At 38.5% G+C, this 21,048-nt stretch overlaps 1 protein-coding gene across 3 annotated transcripts in view; it reads left to right on the plus strand.

Moving 5' to 3' along the window:
• Positions 1–20,805, plus strand: part of tox (thymocyte selection-associated high mobility group box) — a 61,493-nt gene extending 40,688 nt beyond the window's left edge. For all 3 annotated transcript variants that reach the window (XM_031730836.2, XM_031730835.1, XM_039602655.1), the window contains 6 exons: positions 3,139–3,384; positions 6,207–6,431; positions 13,812–13,892; positions 13,995–14,492; positions 17,947–18,107; positions 19,464–20,805. In XM_031730836.2, coding sequence (XP_031586696.1) covers positions 3,139–3,384; positions 6,207–6,431; positions 13,812–13,892; positions 13,995–14,492; positions 17,947–18,107; positions 19,464–19,500 — 1,248 coding nt within the window. In that variant the 3' untranslated portion in view covers positions 19,501–20,805. The remainder of the gene's footprint in view (positions 1–3,138; positions 3,385–6,206; positions 6,432–13,811; positions 13,893–13,994; positions 14,493–17,946; positions 18,108–19,463) is intronic.
• The last annotated feature ends 243 nt before the right edge of the window (positions 20,806–21,048 follow it).

Raw genomic sequence — 21,048 nt, forward strand, 5'->3', positions numbered from 1 at the left:
GACAAGAAAATGCATATTAAATTAGGTAACACAGACTCTTTGCTTTAATTAAATATGTCAGTCATTGTCATTATGCATTCACTCCCATTTAGGCCCAATTAGCTAGGAAAACCCTTAGATATAGATGTATAGTGATAAACAACACAATCAAAAATCAAATTGATGTTTGGGAATAACACTTTAATACAGTCAAAGTTAAAAGAAAGTGCACCTTCTGTCATTTCTATGGTTTTACATTTCAGGATGAAATAAAAAATTATCTTGTCCATAGCAGGTCTTAAACTTGGGTAAATACAACCTCAGACCAATGACTCATGGTGTATTGCACCACATCATTAGTTTTTCACAATCTGCATTTTGGCTTTGTTTGACTAAATAAGTACAAGTATTCGTCTCGCATCATTTGGAAGAATTTTGGTCCACTCATCTTTACATTGATGCTTCACTTTGTTTATACACAGCTCTCTTAACCAGCGGCATTCCAATCAGGTTGAGATCTTTCTTCCTTGGCACTGCTTTAACAGTCACCTGAATGCTCCAAACCTGTAAAATGCCAAAATATTAAGGTGCTCACACTTCCTGATGTTTGCCGCTTACCATCTTAACCTCTATGGAAGCAGTAAGGGTGTGGTTAGTTTTTCACACAATGCTTCTGCATTTTGACTAAATCCTTAAATAAATAATGGTAGGCTGTAATATATAATATATGTTTTCTAGTTCATCTGAAGTTGTATTTACGTCATTTTAGGACCAAACCAAGGACCAGTTTATTTTTTATAGTATCCTGAATGTTACATGCAGTCTTGTTTACACGTTAAACAGATTGTATGTTCATCTATGTTTACTAAGCTGACATTTTGTTGTTTAATTGACCAGAAAAAAAAAACTTTATAAATCCTTTATTTGGTATGCTTAATTCACAATATAAAATGTCATTGTTATAAAATGTTATAAAATGTTATAAAATGTCATGTATGTAAATGGCTTGTCCGTTTGTTCAGGCATGATGGCAGCTCTTGCTGGCAGTTTTGAGATTGCATGCAAAGGAATGATACAGATTGTATTTGACTAAAAGCAGGAACATATTTAGAATTTTTCACCTCTACTTTTCATAATGAAATCCAGTAATAACCACACCTGTGTGAAGGTGTGAATATACTGCGTACAGCACTTGTTTCATGGCATGAGTCAGTCATTACTCAGCCTTCGGGGGTTTCCCCTCTGTGGCTGCCTTAGGCCATCATCAGAAATGACCCCCGCAAAGGAAAATCTGATAATTTTTTTTTTTCTTTTTTTCTCCATCGATAATGTTTTTATCTGTGAAACAGTTTTGTTATTTTGTGCCTACAGCCTGTGGTATAACCTTGCGACCTTTATTTCCAGTTAACTGTTGCTCTTAGTGATGTTACGGGCATTTGTTACATATCTTGCTCTGAATTTTCCATTGGTACCTTTGCCCCTTTTCTTTGTTATTCTGAGCCTGGCAGTTTAAAATTTGTAATATAGTTGAGCATAGTAAGATTGTAATCAAATAAAATAACTAAATATTGATTTGTAATTTTATTTCAGTAGGTATAGTAAGAAAATATTAGATGTTTAATGAAGCCCTAATATCATTTCCTATTATTATAGTTTTTCTGTCAAATAAATCTGGCAAAGAGCAAAAGCATTTCTGGAAAGTTATGGCAATAGGGTATTTTGACAGTTTATTACTATGACATTTATTAAAGTCCCAACCCAGGCGATGTCAAACCACAGCTCGTATTTTCAGCATTTCCATCAGCACATACACATCGTTCTGAAACCTGTTCCCATGTAAGAGAAATGTCACTCACAGTTCTATCGAAACGCCAAAGCAGAAACCGCTGCCGAGACACAGAAGCCGAGTTGAGGTAACATGTTCCCAACAGGGACACATCACACTAGACCACATCCGTTATTATTCACATGCTTACTAAGAGGAAACTCTAAATACAAGCCATCATCGGAGTCCCGTCTTCATATTTGTGATCATAGGTGTCAAAGTCCCCATATCTGTGGTGTTAGCAGTGATAACTTTTGTTTTCCTGAGAAGTGGACTGAATATTGCTGATGATTGGCTCACTGCGAGAAGAGCTCAAACTTGGCAATGGCAGTAAAAACTCAACTATTACAAGTGTTCACACAAAAACGGGACACAAGGAGATATCTTTGTATCAAGTCATTCATTTCTATAAGCAAATGACTTTTTAAATTAAATGTTTTGACAAGACATTGCTTAATAACATTAACAAAAAAGATTAAATATTATGTTGCCTTTTAAGTTTTATATGGGATTTGTTCAGCATTGTTCAACCCTTCATGGTGTTCATACAGTTAATCAATTGACTTTTATTTATATAAACTCACAACAACAATTGGCTCACATCAGTTTATATTGTAAGGTAAAGAAAGTTTTTAAGTTTAACCTTTTTTTTAGTTACAAACAAAGAATTATTTTATATAAGGGGGAATAAATAACAGAGAAATCAGTGAAAAGTATTGGTATCCACCATACCATTGTTATAAACGTTAGCTCGGGATTTGACAGACATTGCAGTCTTAATAATTAAGGCACTCAGGTAGTAAGGTAGTGCGTTATTATTTACTTTGCACTCATCCTCTCCCACAGGTGAAGTTTTGCACTAGCTTCTCATGGGAGTAGCAGATGGAGTTTAAGATCTGTAGTGAATACGTTTGGGCTTCTGACCCCATCTTTCCTCAGACCTGTCACCTGTTACCACCGTTACTGTGAGATTTCATTATCAGTTAATCCCGGACTGCTGCATAGCAGAGACAAAACCTGATCGAATGAGGGGTAGAATGTCCACACAGAGAGGCCCAGATCAAGGATGCTTCATTTTTTAGTTTTTTTTTTTTTTTTTTTTTTTTTTTTTTCCATTCATATGTAAATCAACTAATACTGTTTGGATTTTGCATCCCAGGCTATAATGCATTACAAAATGTGTTTTGCCTTTTTGGAACAAAGATTCTACAATGATGTACAATAATGAAAAGTTAAGAGAGCTAACAGCAGATTGGAATATTTTAAACATGAATGCAACAAAGGGAAGTCATCCACTTTTTTCACTGCCATAATAACTTGTTGTGTTTACACAGATGCAGCAGATGGTGAATTCAGATTCTCGGTTTACCAGCAGCCAACAGCCAATCGAAGCAGCACTTGGGCCCAAGAGCCAATCAGGCATGAGCCAGCAAAACCAGTTGTCCACCATCAACCAATCCCAGTTGGGACTGAGTGGGAACTCTGCTACCCATAATTCCCCTTCACCTCCTGGAAGTAAATCTGCCACTCCATCTCCCTCCAGTTCAGCACATGAGGACGACAATGATGATGGACTCAGGGTAACAACACACAGACACAGGGACCCACCATCTTCTGTTCATATGACTCACATCTTGCTGGGCTGTAACAGCCAGTTGTGTTTTCTTTTGTGAGTGCATAGATACTAGAGAGCTATTTTAATAATGTTATGTGTCATCATGGACCCATTCTCCATGCATATCAACTAGACAGAAATCAGCTCTCTCGTTGTTGGCTGTCTCACACTGCTCCAAACTAACTGCTCATTTTCTGGGGAAATGAAACTATTACTGTGTTGCTGAATAATATTTACCAACTTTGTCACACACACTAGATAGGAAACAGTATAAGCCACTGTGCAGGTAATGTTTTCTTCAGGAAGGGTGGAAAATAAAAGAGCAAAAATGAGTCTGATACTCATACACATCATAACAGGGGCACCCCTTTATTGAGCCGTATGCAAGCTCAGGAAAACCCAGCGTGCTTATTAGGCAATGCAGATTAATTTATCTGGCAGCTTTTACTCACAGATGGTTTAGAGTGCTTTAAGGAAGAAAAATTATTCATAAGAGCAATACTAAAGGCATTAATTTACAATGATAAAGAAAGTGCAGTTGTGGTGTAGCATTACAGGTTAAATATGACCTTCTTCATAATCTAAGTGAAGGATCCTACATGAGGACACAATTTTCAGCCAAAGATTTTGGTTATGCCATTGGCCAGATGGTGATGTTACGTGAATCAGATAACAGCTGGAGGATTTTTTTCCTATGATGTAAGGCTGCAGACAGATGAATTTGATTAAAGCACATACTGTGCTGATGAAGCAGCTTAGATGAGTTTGTTTTGGTTAAGTGAAAATGTATTTCTCTATAGAAAATCACTGCAACAGCTAACAGCCATCAAATCATAGAGAAAGCAGCACAACTGATGCCACTTTAATATAATGTTGTAGAGCTTGCAGCTTGACCAATCGTGTCATTATGATGTCATATCTTTGCACCCTGGGTCCAGTACTTTCCTTCATGAGACTGAAGTTTGTGTGTAGTATTATTTTCAGACTTGCTGTTTTCAGTCTAGGTAAAAACTCATTTCCAGTTTTCACTGTAGTTTGGTACTGAAACATTAATTATGTTTAAATGCCCTTTCTCAACATTTCTTTATATCATTTCTTGTCATTTTTGAAGTGTTATTGAGCACTAGTTTTCCAGCTTTCTGAATGTCTTTCAAAGTTATGGTTTGGACATTGGCTGCTTTTTCACTCATTTTCAGAGAATTGTTCACTAAGTCACTTAATAACACTGACCTCAAGTGATGAACCAGTGTTGTGTTTAAACATATTAAACACAACACTGGTTAACATAGCAATGAAGCAACTGTAAATTGTACCTCTAGGCACATCGTTACTAGCAGCCTGTTGCAAAAACATAACTACATACGACTTCTTTAGGTAAATCCATGAAAATTGTCAAAGATGGCACAATTTCACAGGCATTTTTGCACTAACATGGTGGTTTCCAAAGAGCTGTCTGTGAAGGTTCTCAGTCATCCATGTCATCGTAGTCTAAGGAGCTTGGAAAGAAAAGCGTCTGGACTTCTTTGAGTTGCTTGAAGATGTTTCACCTCTCATCCGAGAAGCTTCTTCAGTTCGCTTTTCTTTCCAAGCTCCTTAGACTTTCCAAAGAGCTATTAGCCAATAACTTGACAGACCTCAGCATGGTATGCAGTGTGCCCTTTAAAAATGTGAGGAAACTGCACATCAGCCCCCAACTTCATGTGCACCTCAAGCACACATTTATACAAGGATTTCTTTAACAGTATAGAAAATTCTTCTTCCTCAGCTGGGCTTATGTTGTTATGACATAAAGTATATGATCTGAACACTGTTAAATGATAATCAGTAATTAGTGAAAGTTTCTCAGAATATCTTAGAACCATATAGAAAATTACGTTTGTGCAGACGTGCTGCTTTTGCTGAGGTATTATGGCGACTTTACCCATTTAGCACAGCAATGACTTTAACCACTCTACTGAAAGGCTCTTCTGCTGGTGGGGACTTTCCCTAAGACCATCTCTGTGGTTTACTTATTGCTTAACATCAAAGATTAGCTGAGGACATGTTTTAAAAACAGTTTTGGTGTGAATTGTTCAAATGCAAACTTGCTGACAACAGAAAGAAAATCACTCACTCTACAGTTTTTAATGATATATTTAATTTACATTCTAACATTTTATGCTCTAACCCAATCATAAATTTCCACATAATTATATATATTTAAAATATAATACATTTTCAAGTAGAGTAACAGTTGTAAAAGAAAGTACAATTTAACAGTATTTTAAGGTTTGTAATTAATTTTTACAATGGACTGGGAGGTACTCTAACAATAAAATAATAATAAAATGTTCTTTTCTCATTTCAAGTAAAACAGGATTTGGAGTTTTTAAAAAAAGGTGTCTTCAAATAAAATGTTTAATTTTGAGAAATGAAAAGGTTGAATTTAAGTTTCATTTTTTCTTCTTTTTCCTTAACTACACTTCACATGCAAACCATCTCGGCATTAACGCTCCTTTTCCCTCTGTCTGTTTCTCTGAATTACTGTTTTCACATGCGCTCTGAAAAAACGATTTGATTGGCTGAGATTGTTATGTGTTTTTGCTTAATAATTAATTACACTGACTACTGTAAAGACAAAGATGGTTAAAATAACCTTACCGTAAACATAAGAAAAGCTGAAAAATAAAAACAGTCCATCAAAATCTAGTAATAGTCGCAGTCCACCTATTGGTGACCTAGGATCTATTTATTCATCCATTCACATTTTCTCTATATACAGTGTTAACCTTTACTCTGTTTCGGCAGGGAGAGAAGAGGCCAGCAGCAGCAGACATCTCCAAGAAACCGAAAACGCCAAAGAAAAAGAAACGAAAGGACCCCAATGAACCAGTGAAGCCAGTGTCTGCCTACGCTTTGTTCTTCAGGGACACCCAGGCTAATATCAAGGCACAGAACCCCAATGCCACCTTTGGGGAGGTGTCAAAAATTGTGGCCTCCATGTGGGATGGTCTGGCAGAAGAAGAGAAACAGGTAAGGGGAGGGAAGGCTGTACTAAAGTAGGAATAAGGGATAATAAATAGGAAAAGACAAATTTCACTGTATCTCAGTAGTTCAGTTTTTTGTGACATGTCCCTTCGTATGTGAAACATTTCCAAAAATGTCATTAGCACCACCCCACCCCCATGACTCATATTGATTCCGCTGAGTGTCACTGCTTTTTGGTGGTTTGTTGCACAAAATTGCAATCACACTGATAGTAATTCTGCAAAGTTCTAGTTGTGTGGATGCTGGAGGCATCCACACTATTGAGTTCCTGTTTCTCTTTATTCTTTATACTTTATTATTATTATTCTAGTTGCCACTTTTTCACTTTTTTTGGCACTTAACTACTTCCACAATTTTCAGCCGATTTTCACCGTTCAAATTTTAAACTATTCTGCTATTTCTGCTAATGATCGCTATATCTTTTGGTGTTTATTACTGTTATACTTTTTAAAATATTCCACTTTTTCCTTTAATTTGTCCCATTGAAATGAATGGGAAACTTCTGCAATTCTGCTAAATTTTGCTTGTTTTTGAAACTTAACTACTTTTTCCTACTTTCACGTAGAACAACCATTCAAACTTTAAAATGTTCTCAAATTATTGGGCTATTCAGGAATAAATCAGATTTTTCAAATCTTTTACCGTTTTATTTTTATGCCTCTTAAAGTTTTGAGTTGCAAAATTGTGATTTTCAGAAAATACATGCGTTGTTATGGTTGCTATGCACTTGGCTTCCAGTGTGCCACTGTAGGTTTCGTAGTCTTCTCTTCATGTCCGAACAACTTCTTGCTACTTGCTCAATTTTCACTCAACTTCCACAAATTATACATCAAAACGTAGGTATTTTTGCTGGCTTTCCGAAAATGTCACCATCATTGTTGTGAGACTTATAGAATTTTTGCAAATCTCCTCAGAGCAACACAAAGTCTGAAAACTCTCCATAGAAAGTCAATGGAGAGTTTGTTCAAAATCACCGCTTGATTTCTGTAATGAGAGGCATATTCGAATCGTCATATCTCCTTAACGAAGCGAAGTTAAAACATGAGGCTTGTCCCAGTATATCTTCAGACACTCCTGACGCTCACAATTCAAGAATTTTTTCTCACCTATTACCGTTCTGAGATGAGTTACACTTGTTTGAGCGTAGGAAATTGTCCTTCGCTCAGATTTCTTCAGATTTCAAACTCTGAAATGAACCACTTTTTCTCTCGTCATAACTTTTTGTTGATTTCCACAAAGACCTGAAAATTTCCATGATTGTTCACCAAAGCCTGCTGTCTCTTACGGTGAAAAATGATATTGATACTCCAAATAGATTTAGAGTTAGAAAGCGTTGTTTGAGGGCAAGTCAAGGCAGTTTTGCTTTGCTCTACTCTCAGTTATGGTGCATTAGAAGTCAAATATCTTTAATAATTCATATTTTAATGATACATTGTCAACACTTTAAGATTCCCCCATCTCTTCTGAACAAAACGGTGTAAGAATGACCGTTCTAGCCCCTATAGTTAGGAAATTATGGTCATTTGTTTGAGGGGAGTCGTCATTATGAGAAATAGACTGCAAAAATCCTGTGTCTCTCTGTGCTGCATGCACCTGTTTTAAGGGAAAAAGTGCACAGGCTCTCTGATTGGTGGATTCAAATTCAGCAGCTCCCAGGCTGCTTGACTGAGCTAGAAACTTACTTCTCTCTCCCTGTGTGTGTGTGTGTGTGTGTGTGTGTGTGTGTGTGTGTGAGACAGAGAGAGAGAGAGAGAGAGAGAGAGGGCGAGACAGAATTTTTATGGGAGCATCTTATTGTATGATTTAAATTCAATATATTTAGACTGGTTGACTGAATTTGATCCTGTGTGTGTCTCTCTGTGCATGTGTGTTTCCATATGTTTCCATATTTCTGATTGTGTGACTGTTACACTTTTTTTGCTCAGTTTTTTTTTCATTTAACAAGTACATTTGAAGGACCCTTAGCATGTTCAGCATTTTTTCAGCTGTCCATTTTGCTTTTCCAGTTTTTCTGTTTAAGTTATTACTATTGTGCTGAATCATACTATTTCTGCTATTTTATAAGATTTGTGCTCAATATAGTATTTCTACCCAGTATAGTATTTCTGATTAATTATAGTTTTTCTACCAAATCATATTACAGTATTTTTGCTTTTTTTATACCATTTTTATAGGATTTTTATATTGCTTAATATAGTATTTCTGCTTTTTATAGGATTTGTGCTTAATACAGTATTTCTGCTAAATGTAGTATTTATGCTTAATCACACTATTACTATATATTTCTGCCAGCTTCCCAGCCAGCCAATCATATCTGAGGTCTGCAGTTTCTTCTTCTCGTCATATCTCAGCGACGGATGTACAAAGAGTAATGAACATCGCAGTCAAAGTACACCAAAGTCCGCTGATTCACCCAGTACAAGAATTATGCTCTAGTCCACCTAGTTTTGGAGTTACACGACGTTTTGTAACTCCAAAAACGGCGCTCTTTGCCTCACACCGCGATCTAATTCTGACTGCTCATCACCCTGTTTCCCAAGTGCTCACTGTCTTTCCCAGTGGCGCAGCTGGTAATGACACAGGTCTGCAAACCCAAAAGTCGTGGGTTCAACTCCACCTTGGACAAACATGTTTTTGCCCTACAAATTAATACACTATCACAGACCACTAATTCATATTCATCATTTATTACAATTCTGAAAACTTTTTACCAGCTTTTCTAATATGGACCTCAGATTCTTCTTAACACTCCATGGCACAAATACTCTTCCCTTTAGGCTCTGTGAAATGTGTGTGTATCAATATTTCTCCCATTTTAAAGTATTACTCCTCCATAATTGATTTCTCTTAAATCAAAGTACTTTTACTACATCTTAGTACTTCTGCTCAATCATAGTATTTCTGCTAAATCATGGTTTTTGTGCCAAGTCATCAGAATCATGTTTATTGGCCAAGTATATGTGCATACAAATACAAGGAATTTGGTTCCGTAGATGGTGGCTCTCGAGCACAGCAATGTAAATCACACACACACACACACACACACACACACACACACACACGCACCACACACACACACACGTATCTATATATACATTACACATGCATACACATACATACACAAAGCTGTGTAAACCAACTATAAATAACTAATCTAAACGTATATACATAAAATACAGAAATGAAATGAGGTGGAATGAATACTACAGAATGTACATAAGGTGCAGTTGCAGTCTGGCAGTGGGAGCAGTGTGACAGTTCAACTGTTTAGAAGGGAGATGGTGAGGGGAAAGAAACTGTTCCTGTGTCGGGTGGTCCTGGTCTGCAGGCTTTGTACCGTCTGCCAGAGGGCAGCAGATCAAAAAGTCTGTGTCCAGGGTGTGAGGGGTCTGTGATGATTTTCCCTGCCCGTTTCCTGGTTCTTGAGAGGTACAGATCCTGGATGGAGGGCAGGGGGGCCGATGATCCTTTCTGCTGCCCGTACAGTCCGCTGCAGTCTGCACCTGTCCTGTTTAGTGGCTGCACCATACCAGACTGTGATGGAGGAGCACAGGACAGACTCAATGACTGCAGTGTAGAACTGGATCAGCAGCTCCTGTGGAAGACTGTACTTCCCCAGTTGTCTCAGGAAGTACATCCTCTGCTGGGTCTTTTTGAGGATGGAGTTGATGTTGGTCTCCCACTTCAGGTCCTGGGAGATGGTGGTACCCAGCAACTTGAAGATCTCCACAGTCGACACAGGGCTGTCTGATATGATGAGGGGGGCAGAGTTGAGGGATGTCTCCTGAAGTCCACTGTCATCTCTACAGTTTTAAGAGTGTTCAGCTCCAGATTGTGCTGACTGCACCAGAGTACCAGTCAGCTCAACTCATCATAACATTTGTGTTATGTTATAGTATTACTACTAAGTGGAGGAATTTCTGTCATGTTACAGTATATGTGCTGATTACAGTATTTCTGCCAAATATAGTATTTCTGATTAATTATAGTTTTTCTACCAAATCATATTACAGTATTTTTGCTTTTTATACCATTTTTATAGGATTTTATATTGCTTAATATAGTATTTCTGCTTTTTATAGGATTTGTGCTTAATATAGTATTTCTGCTTTTTATAGGATTTGTGCTTAATACAGTATTTCTGCTAAATGTAGTATTTATGCTTAATCACACTATTACTATATATTTCTGCCAGCTTCCCAGCCAGCCAATCATATCTGAGGTCTGCCTTTTTTCTCTCGTCATATCTCAGCGACGGATGTACAAAGAGTAATGAAAATCGCAGACAAAGTACACCAAAGTCCGCTGATTCACCCAGTACAAGAATTATGCTTCTAGTCCACCTAGTTTTGGAGTTGCACGACGCTTTGTAACTCAAAAAAACGGCGCTCTTTTGCCTCTCACCGCGATCTAATTCTGACTGCTCATCACCCGTTTCCCAAGAGCTCACTGTCTTCCCAGTGGCGCAGCTGGTAAGGAAATTATAGCCATTTGTTTGAGAGGAGTCCTCACTATGAAAAATAGACTGCACAAATCCTGTCTCTGTGTTATGTGTGTAAAAACAGGTGCACCTGTTTTGGCGGGAAAAAGTACATAGCCTTTCTGATTGGTGGATTCAAATTAAGCAGCTCCAGGCTTTTTGACCCACCTAGAAACATACAGGAAACACTGTATGTACAGCCCCTGTTTGTTCACTTGCTTTGCTGCTGCTGCGTGTGTGTGTGTGTGTGTGTGTGTGTGTGTGTCTGTATGACAGAGAGAGAGAGAGAGAGCCTTTTTATGGGTGTATCTTATTGTGTGATTTAAAATCAATATATTTACACTGGTTGATTGAATTGGATCCTGTGTGTCTCTGTGCATGTGTGTTTCCATATATGGGGCGATCGTGGCTCAAAAGTTGGGAGTTCGCCTTGTAATCGGAAGGTTACCGGTTCGAGGCCCTGCTCGGACATTCTCGGTCGTTGTGTCTTTGGGCAAGACACTTCACCTCGTGTCTACTGGTGGTGGTCAGAGGGCCCGGTGGCGCCAGTGTCCAGCAGCCTCGCTCTGTCAGTGCGCCCCAGGGTGGCTGTGGCTACAACGTAGCTTGCCATCACCAGTGTGTGAATGGGTGAATGACTGGATATGTAAAGAGCTTTGGGGTCCTTAGGGACCATAAAAGCGCTATATAAATACAGGCCATTTACCATGTCCATATTTGTAATTGTGCAAGATATTACTATTATGCTAAATTACAGTATTTCTGCTACTTTTCGGTGTTTGTGCTAAATACAGTATTTCTGCTAAATCTTAGTATTATTGCTTAATCATATTATTTGAGCAAAATCATAGTATTTGAGCATATTCTTTCTATTTGTGCCATAGCATAATATATTTGCTGAATTACAGCATTTCTGCTATGTTGTAGTATTTGTCCTAAATCACAGTATTTGTGCAATGTTTAGGTATTTTTGTTTAAATAAAGTATCTATGTAATCTTGTACCATGTTTTGCTAAAATCCTGTATTTCTGAAAAGTTATCTTGTTTCTGCTAAGTTACAATATTTATTCTAATTTCTGCTGCTAAGTTCTGCTATGTTATTGTATTTCTGCCAAGTATTATGTTTTCTTTACTCAAAGGAGTTTGCAAACCTTCACAGACATATGTTTTCTTTACGTTATTGCAGTTCTGCTAAGTAATTACATTTTGCTAAGTTCTTATGCTTCTGCAAAGTTATTACAATTTTTGCAAAGGTTTTACAACTTCTGCAACTTTTCAGCTTTTTCAGCTAGTTTCAGCTGACAGCTTCAGCTTTACAGCATCCACACTGCATTTTCGCAGGAAATGCAAATTTTTCTAGTTAAAACTGATACTGTGAAGGCAGGCTCTTCACTTTTATAGAGCTCATTTTGAAACAAAGTGATTAACACAGCCCAAAGCAAGCACATCACAAAATCAAATACTGCAAAGAACAAAGAACATACATTTCCGATCTTTTAGAATCCCACACTCCCTCTCGCAGCCTGAGATCATCTAATCAAAGGCTGTTGGTAGTCCCACGAACTCGTTTTAAGACTAGAGGTGATAGATCTTTTAGAGCTGTGGCCCCCAGGTTGTGGAATGCTCTCCCTTCATCTTTACGTTGCCTTGATTGTATTTATTCTTTTAAAAAGCAGCTTAAGACTCATTTAGATTGGCTTTTAATTAGATTCGTGCTGTGTGTTTGATTATTAATGTATTTTATGTATTCTGTTTTATATTATTGTGAAGCACTTTGTGGTTTTTATCCTGTGAAAAGTGCTATATAAATAAATTGATTTGATTTGAAAGAACATAACTATAACACACACTAAAAATCATTAAGCAGAGAGAGAAAACACATTAAAGCAGATCAAAATCTAGTCAAATCAGAAAAGGTTTACCGATAAGTTAGTCTTTGTTGGTCTATGAGTGACCGACTTAACCTGAATACTCGGGCAGTTCATCCCACAGCTTAGGGCTCTGACAGCAAATGTCTGCCAGCTGCAGTTTTAACAGATGTCCTCTGTTCAAAGAGCTCAGGCTCTGTTGAAGCTCATGTCTGACTAACAGGTCATATAGAGGACGGATGCCACGAAGATCCTTAAAAGTCAACAGCAGCATTTTAAAAGCAGTAAAGTACCAACAGTGAAATGAAGCTAAAACAGGTGTACTCAAATTAGATATAATAAGAAGTCTTTTTTTTTTTCTGGTACTTGCATAATATACAGAACTGATTCTCATTCCCCTCATCTGTGTTTTGTATTTGGTATCAGTTTACAGTAAAATCCAAAATTAGGATGCAAAATTGAGGTTGGGATGATGGCAAATGCTATTTTTATATTTGTGAGAGAATGTTGACATTAGTGATTTGTTTATATCACCACTGTACTGTCTAAATATAGCTTCAAAGAAGCAATAGCATTACTGCACTCCTGCCCTTGAGGCATAACATGCTCATTTTATTCTGTGACATAATAAAGGAAGCAAATGCAGAGTACGTGAAAAAGGCGATAAGTGTCAGCATCAGGTTTGTGACAGGAATCAACCGTTTATTAGGGGAATATGAGCTCTAACAATACCAGTGAGATTCACACTCATTAATGTGAACCTAACAGTTGTACAAGTGGCATGTCAGCTGGACTGATCACTGCTGGGCTTCAGAGAGGATTGGCACATGCTTTGGGAATTCATAAATTTGTGTTATTAGATAAAGGCATTAGCTGAGCCCTAGAGTGATATCATCATTATTATTATTATTATTATGATTATGATTAAATCCAGCCTAATTTTTGTAATTGTGCCTTTTGTTTTTCAAATGCTGTGATGAAGGTTCACACTTTCAGAGTTAAATGTTTGTGTTTCAGGTGTACAAGAAGAAGACGGAGACAGCTAAGAAGGAGTATCTCAAACAGCTGGCTGCCTACAGAGCCAGTCTGGTTTCACAGGTGCGCTACACACACTGATACACGCTAATTTAAGTTATGGATTATAAGCGTGAAGGGTCAGAAAATTCCTGATTTTCAGTTTTCCTTTTTCTTCTTCTACAGAGTTACAATGACCCATCTGAAATGAAGCAACCCCACTCTTCCTCCTCATCTTCCCCCTCTTCTACCTCCATGATTACACCCAAACATTCAGTGTACCCTGGTCACCCAGGGCAGCACCCTTCCTCCAGCCCACTCAGCCACCCTCTCCCTCCTCATCACCATCAAGGCATGTACATGCCCTACCCTCACCCCTCACACCCTTCCCACACCTCGAGCTCTGGCCTCAGCCCCCATCTCCCCCCTCCCCACCCTCAGATACATCCCCAGCTCCAGGCTCTGTCCTCCAGAGGGACAGTGCCACGAGCCAGCGTCCCCCATCAGGGAGCCATGTCCCTTGGCAGTGTGGCGGCTGCATCCACCCCTCCTCTCCAGATCAGCCCTCCGCTCCACAGCCAGGCACACCTGGGAGGGCTGCACAGTCCACACCATCAGCACCATCAGCACCAGCAGCTCAGTGGCCACTCAATGGGAATGACACACTCCCCTGCTATCACACAGGTCAGTTGCACTTGATAAATCTTACTCTGATGATAATGATACATGCGTGTGTATGTATGTGTGTTTCCTAATTTCTCCTAGAATCAGTCTCCAGGAACAAGTCGCGGCCCTGTTTCCATCAGATGTGGGTCATAAGGTCATTTATGTGTGTGTTGGTCCGTAATAGTGATGCAGCATTTGTTTCAGTTTACTAAAAGATTTTTGTTCACTTAGAATGATTCAGTGTCTTAATTATATGTATCCGGTTTCAGCATAAATCTTAAATAAGTGTGGACAACTCCAAGAACCCGCTGAGCAACCATTGTGTTTGTGCGTTTGATATCGGTTTGATGTGGAAGTACGACAAAAGTACAATGTAGGCAGAGGGTTTCCCTCTGGTTCTGGAGAACCAGAGATCATGTTTAACATTAAAGTGCATTAATGATAGAAAGTCCCAAAAACAATTTTTTGCATTATTTTCATTGATGTGACGCGTCTCTTGTTTCCTTTTTGCAATGCCTTCTTATTGACCAACCACATTTGCTTTTGATGCATAATTGGCAAAAGTCATTTTTGCTAGTAATACTTTGAGATGGTGTGAGGGGTGAGGAAAGCTACAAGACACAGATACTGCTGTTTAACTACATGTAAGAACACATGGTTACCCATCACTAATGGTGTTGCTGGCAGGTGTTTGAAGTCTTTTGGCACAGGTACCATGGCTTTCTCCATCACTAAGGTGGTTTTGCCTGAATATTAGTGACTAAATGTCTAAATGGCAGAATGTTGTCACTTCAGGATTAGTTAAACCGACAATGTTACATATCCCACATCTGAAAAAGGAATTACCTCGACTGTAACAGAGTCAATCAGTCTGTCAGTCAGCCTCTCTGCCTTTACTGTCAGTGTTAGCTGCTCATTTAGTATTTCTGCGAACAGCGGGGGGGGGAGAGATGAACAGCTATGATATGAATTTATGGAAGATGGTCTCCTCCAGAATAGTTAAAATCAGAAGATTACCACTGAGCCTCACTTCCCATTTGATCCCCCTTCCTTTTTATGGTACACTTTTTAATCCCCAACTCCCATAATCCCCTTTGTCTCCTTCATTTTGCATATTTTTAGAAAAAGAGAAAACCGAAAACACAGAAAAGTAAAAACGAAGGCAAAAATGAGAGGACACGGCTACAGAGCTCTAAAAGTTTTTTATTTTTTTACTGAGTCAAGAGTGAGAACTGATGGGGGAAGGGAGAGAGGAGAGAGAGAGAGACAAAAGAGGCAGATGGGGTCTTTGTGAAGGAGTGAAGGAGAAGAATTTGCTCAACAATAGATGAATAGGTGAGGTAGAGGAGAGCGGGGGGACCAAACCACCTGCTGTCCTCCTCTTTCTCCTCTTTCACTCACAACACTCAGATTAACTTCCCTTTCAGTCCCCCCTCCCCCCACACACACACTTTTGTCATTTTACACACTCATTTTTCCTTCTCTCTCTCTCCTCCCTCGAGTGTCCTATGGTTAGAGACATGCTTGCTGATGTTTTTCCCCTCTTTTCCTCTTCCTCCTAACTTTACATTTTCACTTTTTTCCCTCCGTCCTCCTGGGAGATAAAATCAGGAAAGCTCTCAAAATTCTGTAATTACTGCTCATGAACCTGCTACCCATCCGTCTCCTTTTCATGTGAGTTTCATTCAGAACTTCATTCCTATCTCTGTTCATCTGAAACCATTCTGCCAAAGATGTGCTAATGGCTGGCTTTCAGAACCCATCAGCTGTCCATGGACTAATTCAGGTTGAAGGAGGAAATAAACAGTATATCATAAAAACTTTACTTAATGACACTTTAATGAAAGAAAAAAGATTTTACTTTTTACCTGCTTTTTCCAAGTAATGTGACTAAATTTTCACTAAAGTGCAATGTTTGGCGCAGTGAACCCTCTCAGACTATTCAGGACAACTCCTTTAAACTTTTCATTTGTTTCTTATTAAACACTTTTATTGCTATTGTCTGAATGCATCCAGTGTAACAAAAGAGAGACCCCAATATTTTTCTTCAATGCTACTTTTCCTGTCTCACCATCAGCAATGAGCAGCTGTGACATGGGCTCGTTCTATGACACAAACTCCACATAAGGACAAAAACAAACACTTTATTATTATTTTACTAGCAGCAATATTAGCAGGCAAGCAAGTCACAGTGCATCTGTGCTCTAAGTGGGGAAATAGGTGAAATAAGTTAATCTTTTTCCACCTTTAACAAAAGGTAAGAGTTTGTTATATATATTCATTTCTTTATTTATTTTTTGGTATTTAATTGTCATCATATTGCTGTTGCTGCGCATGCTAGGGATCATAAATACATGGCATCGCTACATAAGTGTAAAAATGTACAGTATGGTTGTGGCACTGGGTCTCAAGCGGTTTGTTAGCACTAGCAGGTAGGCTAACTTTTAGCGAGATAAAGACTAATTTTATCTATGAAATCAAACCATCTCATCAACCAGTATAGTACCAGTATTGTATTTAACCCATCGGTCATCAGCAGTGAATTTGATACGTGGGGCTTGGGTTTAAGAAGTTCAAGTTTGGGTTTAACACAAACTTTTGGCTTGTGTTAGTTAACGCTACCATGTTTGCTAACATGCGAATGGCGGTCTGGCGAGGAAGGAGCGGCTAGCAGGTCTAGCGGGCATGTGGTGTGGAGGTTAGCCGGACAACTCGGAGGCGAGTCAGTTAAATAGAACAAAAGACCTTTATTTGGTTATATTAACAGAACAAGACCATACAAGCCAGGTGTCCATGGCTCTACTCTATTCGTACATGCATGTGCTGGGGGTAGGTAGTCGCTGGCGCCAGCCCGTTACAGTGGTACGGTCTCCCTAAACAGATGCTCGGCTGTAATGGCGGCCGCTGCACTCACACTAGGAGACTATCAAACTACTACAATAAGAGGACGAACCTCCCTAGCGGTGCTATATCATAATAAGGGTTGTTACAATGGACAAACTACAAACTATCTCTTAAAATAAAATTTCATTTAACATTGCATGCTAACATTATTGCTTTCATCTAAGTGGAAATACTAGTTGGCTAGCTTGCTAAATTATTTCACCAGCTAATGTGATCTCACACATATGGGGTCACAATATGTTACTGTTTTAAAATCCTCCACAGTGGCGCTCACAAATCCTGTCCTGTTACAAGCTTTGAAAGTGGCCACTCAGAAGAAAGTGGGCTTGTAATTATGATGGCTTTAAAGAACGAATATTTTCAAGGTCTCCTTTTTTGTCAAATGCATATTTGAAATCATTAACTTATTGTTAATGGTGCTCCCTCTTGAATTTTAAAAAAAAAGAAGTTATAATCGTTTTGTTTGTTTACACCTTGAGGCAGTTGTTGTCGTTGTGATTTGGCACTATATAAATAGAACTGAATTTAATTGTTTGGGGTTTGTTTGTTTGTTTGTTTGCTTGTTTAGGGCTACCTTCCCTCCCTCCAATCTGACTACCAGCCAATAGGTGGAGGTATCATGAACAGTGGAGCAGTGATGTCATCATCAGTGGATTACCACCAGCTGGGTCGGCATACACCGAATCATCACTCCTCTCTGGACTGGAGCACTGATTACCATGGCAACGGGTGTGTACTAGCACTGCACTGGATTGCAGGTGTTTAAAAAGAAACCCAATACTCAACAGACGTGTTGTTGTCTGCAGTGATGTTAGATGACGTGTGGTTACAGATGGCAGTGGCCACATCCGATCAAGAAAACATGGTTCATGGAGGGGGAAAAAAGTAACATCAAAGATACATTTCAAGAGCACCAACAACCCCTTTCTGACTACACCTTTCTTGTGTGGAAGTCTGTGACATGTTATTATAATCCTGGATAACAAAACTTTTAAAAGTAACTTGTAACATAGCAGTATTAGTACCATTTAAAAAGTTGGCATGTAACATTATAGTTCATACTATGAGAAGAGAGATTGTTAGTCAGAGTTTTGCATTTAACTTTCACTTTTGCATTTAGCATCTCTACCACCACATAACCAGCAAAAAGCTTGGTAATTTCTATCGAATTAACAGCTTTAGCCAAAGTAAAAGTCAGCTAACTGTGATTTCAGGGCTGTCTTGCCCAGTGAGCCTAACCACTAGTGTTGTGGAGCTGTAGTTAGCATTAAGGTAACTCTTCCAAATGCGAAGCAGAGCTCCTTAGCAGCTGACAGATACTTATCATTGGCTGACACAAAATAATGCAAATACTTCCACCATGGAACAACCAGCCTGTCTGTCATTGCTGACTGATTCAACTGCACTATTATTAGATGGGTTTCTATCTAGGTGCAGCATATATTTAAACAAAATAACAGAAAGAAAATGTTACCTGTCCAGATGGTGCTGCTAAACTGTTAGAGGATAAGAGAATACAGTGAGACGATGTCAATGAAAGACAAAGGAGCCAAACGATGGGAAGATAGTGTTGAAAACATGATGGGAATGTGGTGTTTCTATTAGTCTCTCATATATAATAATTTGAGGAACATTTACCCACTGCTCTTGATAGGTTGGGTTCCATATACTTTCAAGCCATCCAGTGGAGCAGAAGCTTTTCTATCTTAGCTAAATATAAAAACCTTTTAGCAGTAGTTCTCAGTTTTCATATGAATGTAGAAAAATGCCTAAAAGCAGACGCGTGGGATTGCACCTATTAACATGAAATACAACTGTATTACCTGTGTAGTGTAATATTAACCAATTTGTACTCTGCAATCTGCATTAATCACTTTAAATGCATATCACCTTGGCATACATAAGATTTGGATTAACGTAAATTAATCTCGAGTAGAAATGAACAGAACCAGTTAATATAATCTTATAAGAGACTTGATTTTTCTTGAGGCTTGTTAGGAAACAAAAGGGGAAAAACTCGCGGTCATCATTGAAACAATGAAGCGTGTCAAACATGTCCTTATTGATTCTCCTCTCTGCTTCCAGGGCTCTCCAAAGAGACAAACCTCTGTATCTGAGCTAATCTCAGGACCAAATGACATCAACCTTCTGCCAAGCCCTTCTACTGCCACACCACAAAACCTCCAGCTTGTTCTCTCCATCCTTAAACGCAGCGAGAGCCAAAAATCAGACTCACAGTGGATCGGCTAAATCCGAAATAAATTAGTTTTTCCTCTTAAAATAATAGTTCCAGCAACAGAAGAATGGAACATTTCTCGAGAATGCTGACAAAACATCTGCATTTGGCGCTTTCTACGGTCTATTTACTGCATTGTACTACCATTGAACTTAAAATGTGTACACCAGCATGGAGAGGTATATTGGTGTATATACTCCAACCTTTGTCTGATTTCCCATCTACCCCAGTTCCTCTTTTGCAAGGATGGTGTTTACAATTAGTTGCTGTAAATTGCTGTAACATAATCTTTTCAGTTGTCCATATAAGGACAATTACTCGTTTCTTTTTTCTTTAACTCATACTTGCTGTCTCCTTCTATAGCCAAAGTCAGAGGAACGGCAAGAAAAAGAAAATGTTATTAACCAAATACGACACAAATTGTGTTTGATAACCGGTTCTTTAATCACATGAACGTTAGCCCTCAGTTTGATGCCGTCTGGTCTGAAGTCCCGCTCGGTGTCTGCAGAGACAGAGAACATATGGGACCTGTGAGTGTGGAAAACTGCGATAATGACTGAAATCGCACCGCTTTCGTTCGGCTCAAGGCAAATTGGAAAAAGATCTGGAAGAGCACCTGAAGCTGTTTGTTTAACCAGGCACCGACTGTGAATAATTGTGTATGATTAAAGAACGTTTGTTGTTCTCTTGATGAAATCCACTGTATTTTAGTCCTTGAAATAATAAAATGTCAAACAATTGTCTGCTGAAAAAAAACATCCCTTAGTATGATGACAGCTCCTCCTCCTGGCATATGTCTGTTGATAATATTGATTTGGATCCAAACTGTGTGAGTGTGTGAAGTGTTAATGAGAACGCACAAGTGGGTTGCATGGTCTCCTTTGTCATCTCTATTTCTCTGTTCACAGAGGCTATTTAAGAAACTTTAACTGTTGCTGGGTTGGCTGTGTTTAAATGTTTGGTTTTTTTGTTGTTGTTTTTTAAATCAGCTTTTGTTTTAGTGTTAATGATAATGAGACATATCGCTCTCGTTCTGTATCTCTTTGTATTAATGTGTTTTTTGTTTGGTTTTTTTGGCAGATGAAAGCACTCTGGGCAACAGCACCCATTATGGTTTTCTTATTTTTAGATTCTAATAATGTGTTTGAGAATAAAGTCAACGCTGCATTGACATGCAGTCATTACTCCAAACCTGCCTCTTTCATGTTATTTCTGAGTGCTTTGTGACAGCTATTTTAATTAACTGCACATAATAGCGCAGCCCTTTACAACTCCTTTGACACAATACACCTTTGTCTATATCCTGCCCCTTCATTTATTTAACGTAGTTTGCAAGTACAAAACAAATGCCTTTGAAGTTTCACAAAATAAGTATTTTAACCTCTGTTAGGTCAAACAGAAAATCATACTTTAGTGTTTCTTTTCTTTTGTAGC

The sequence above is a fragment of the Oreochromis aureus genome, linkage group 18 (assembly GCF_013358895.1).
Source record: "Oreochromis aureus strain Israel breed Guangdong linkage group 18, ZZ_aureus, whole genome shotgun sequence".
In the NCBI taxonomy this organism is placed as follows: Eukaryota; Metazoa; Chordata; class Actinopteri; order Cichliformes; family Cichlidae; genus Oreochromis; species Oreochromis aureus.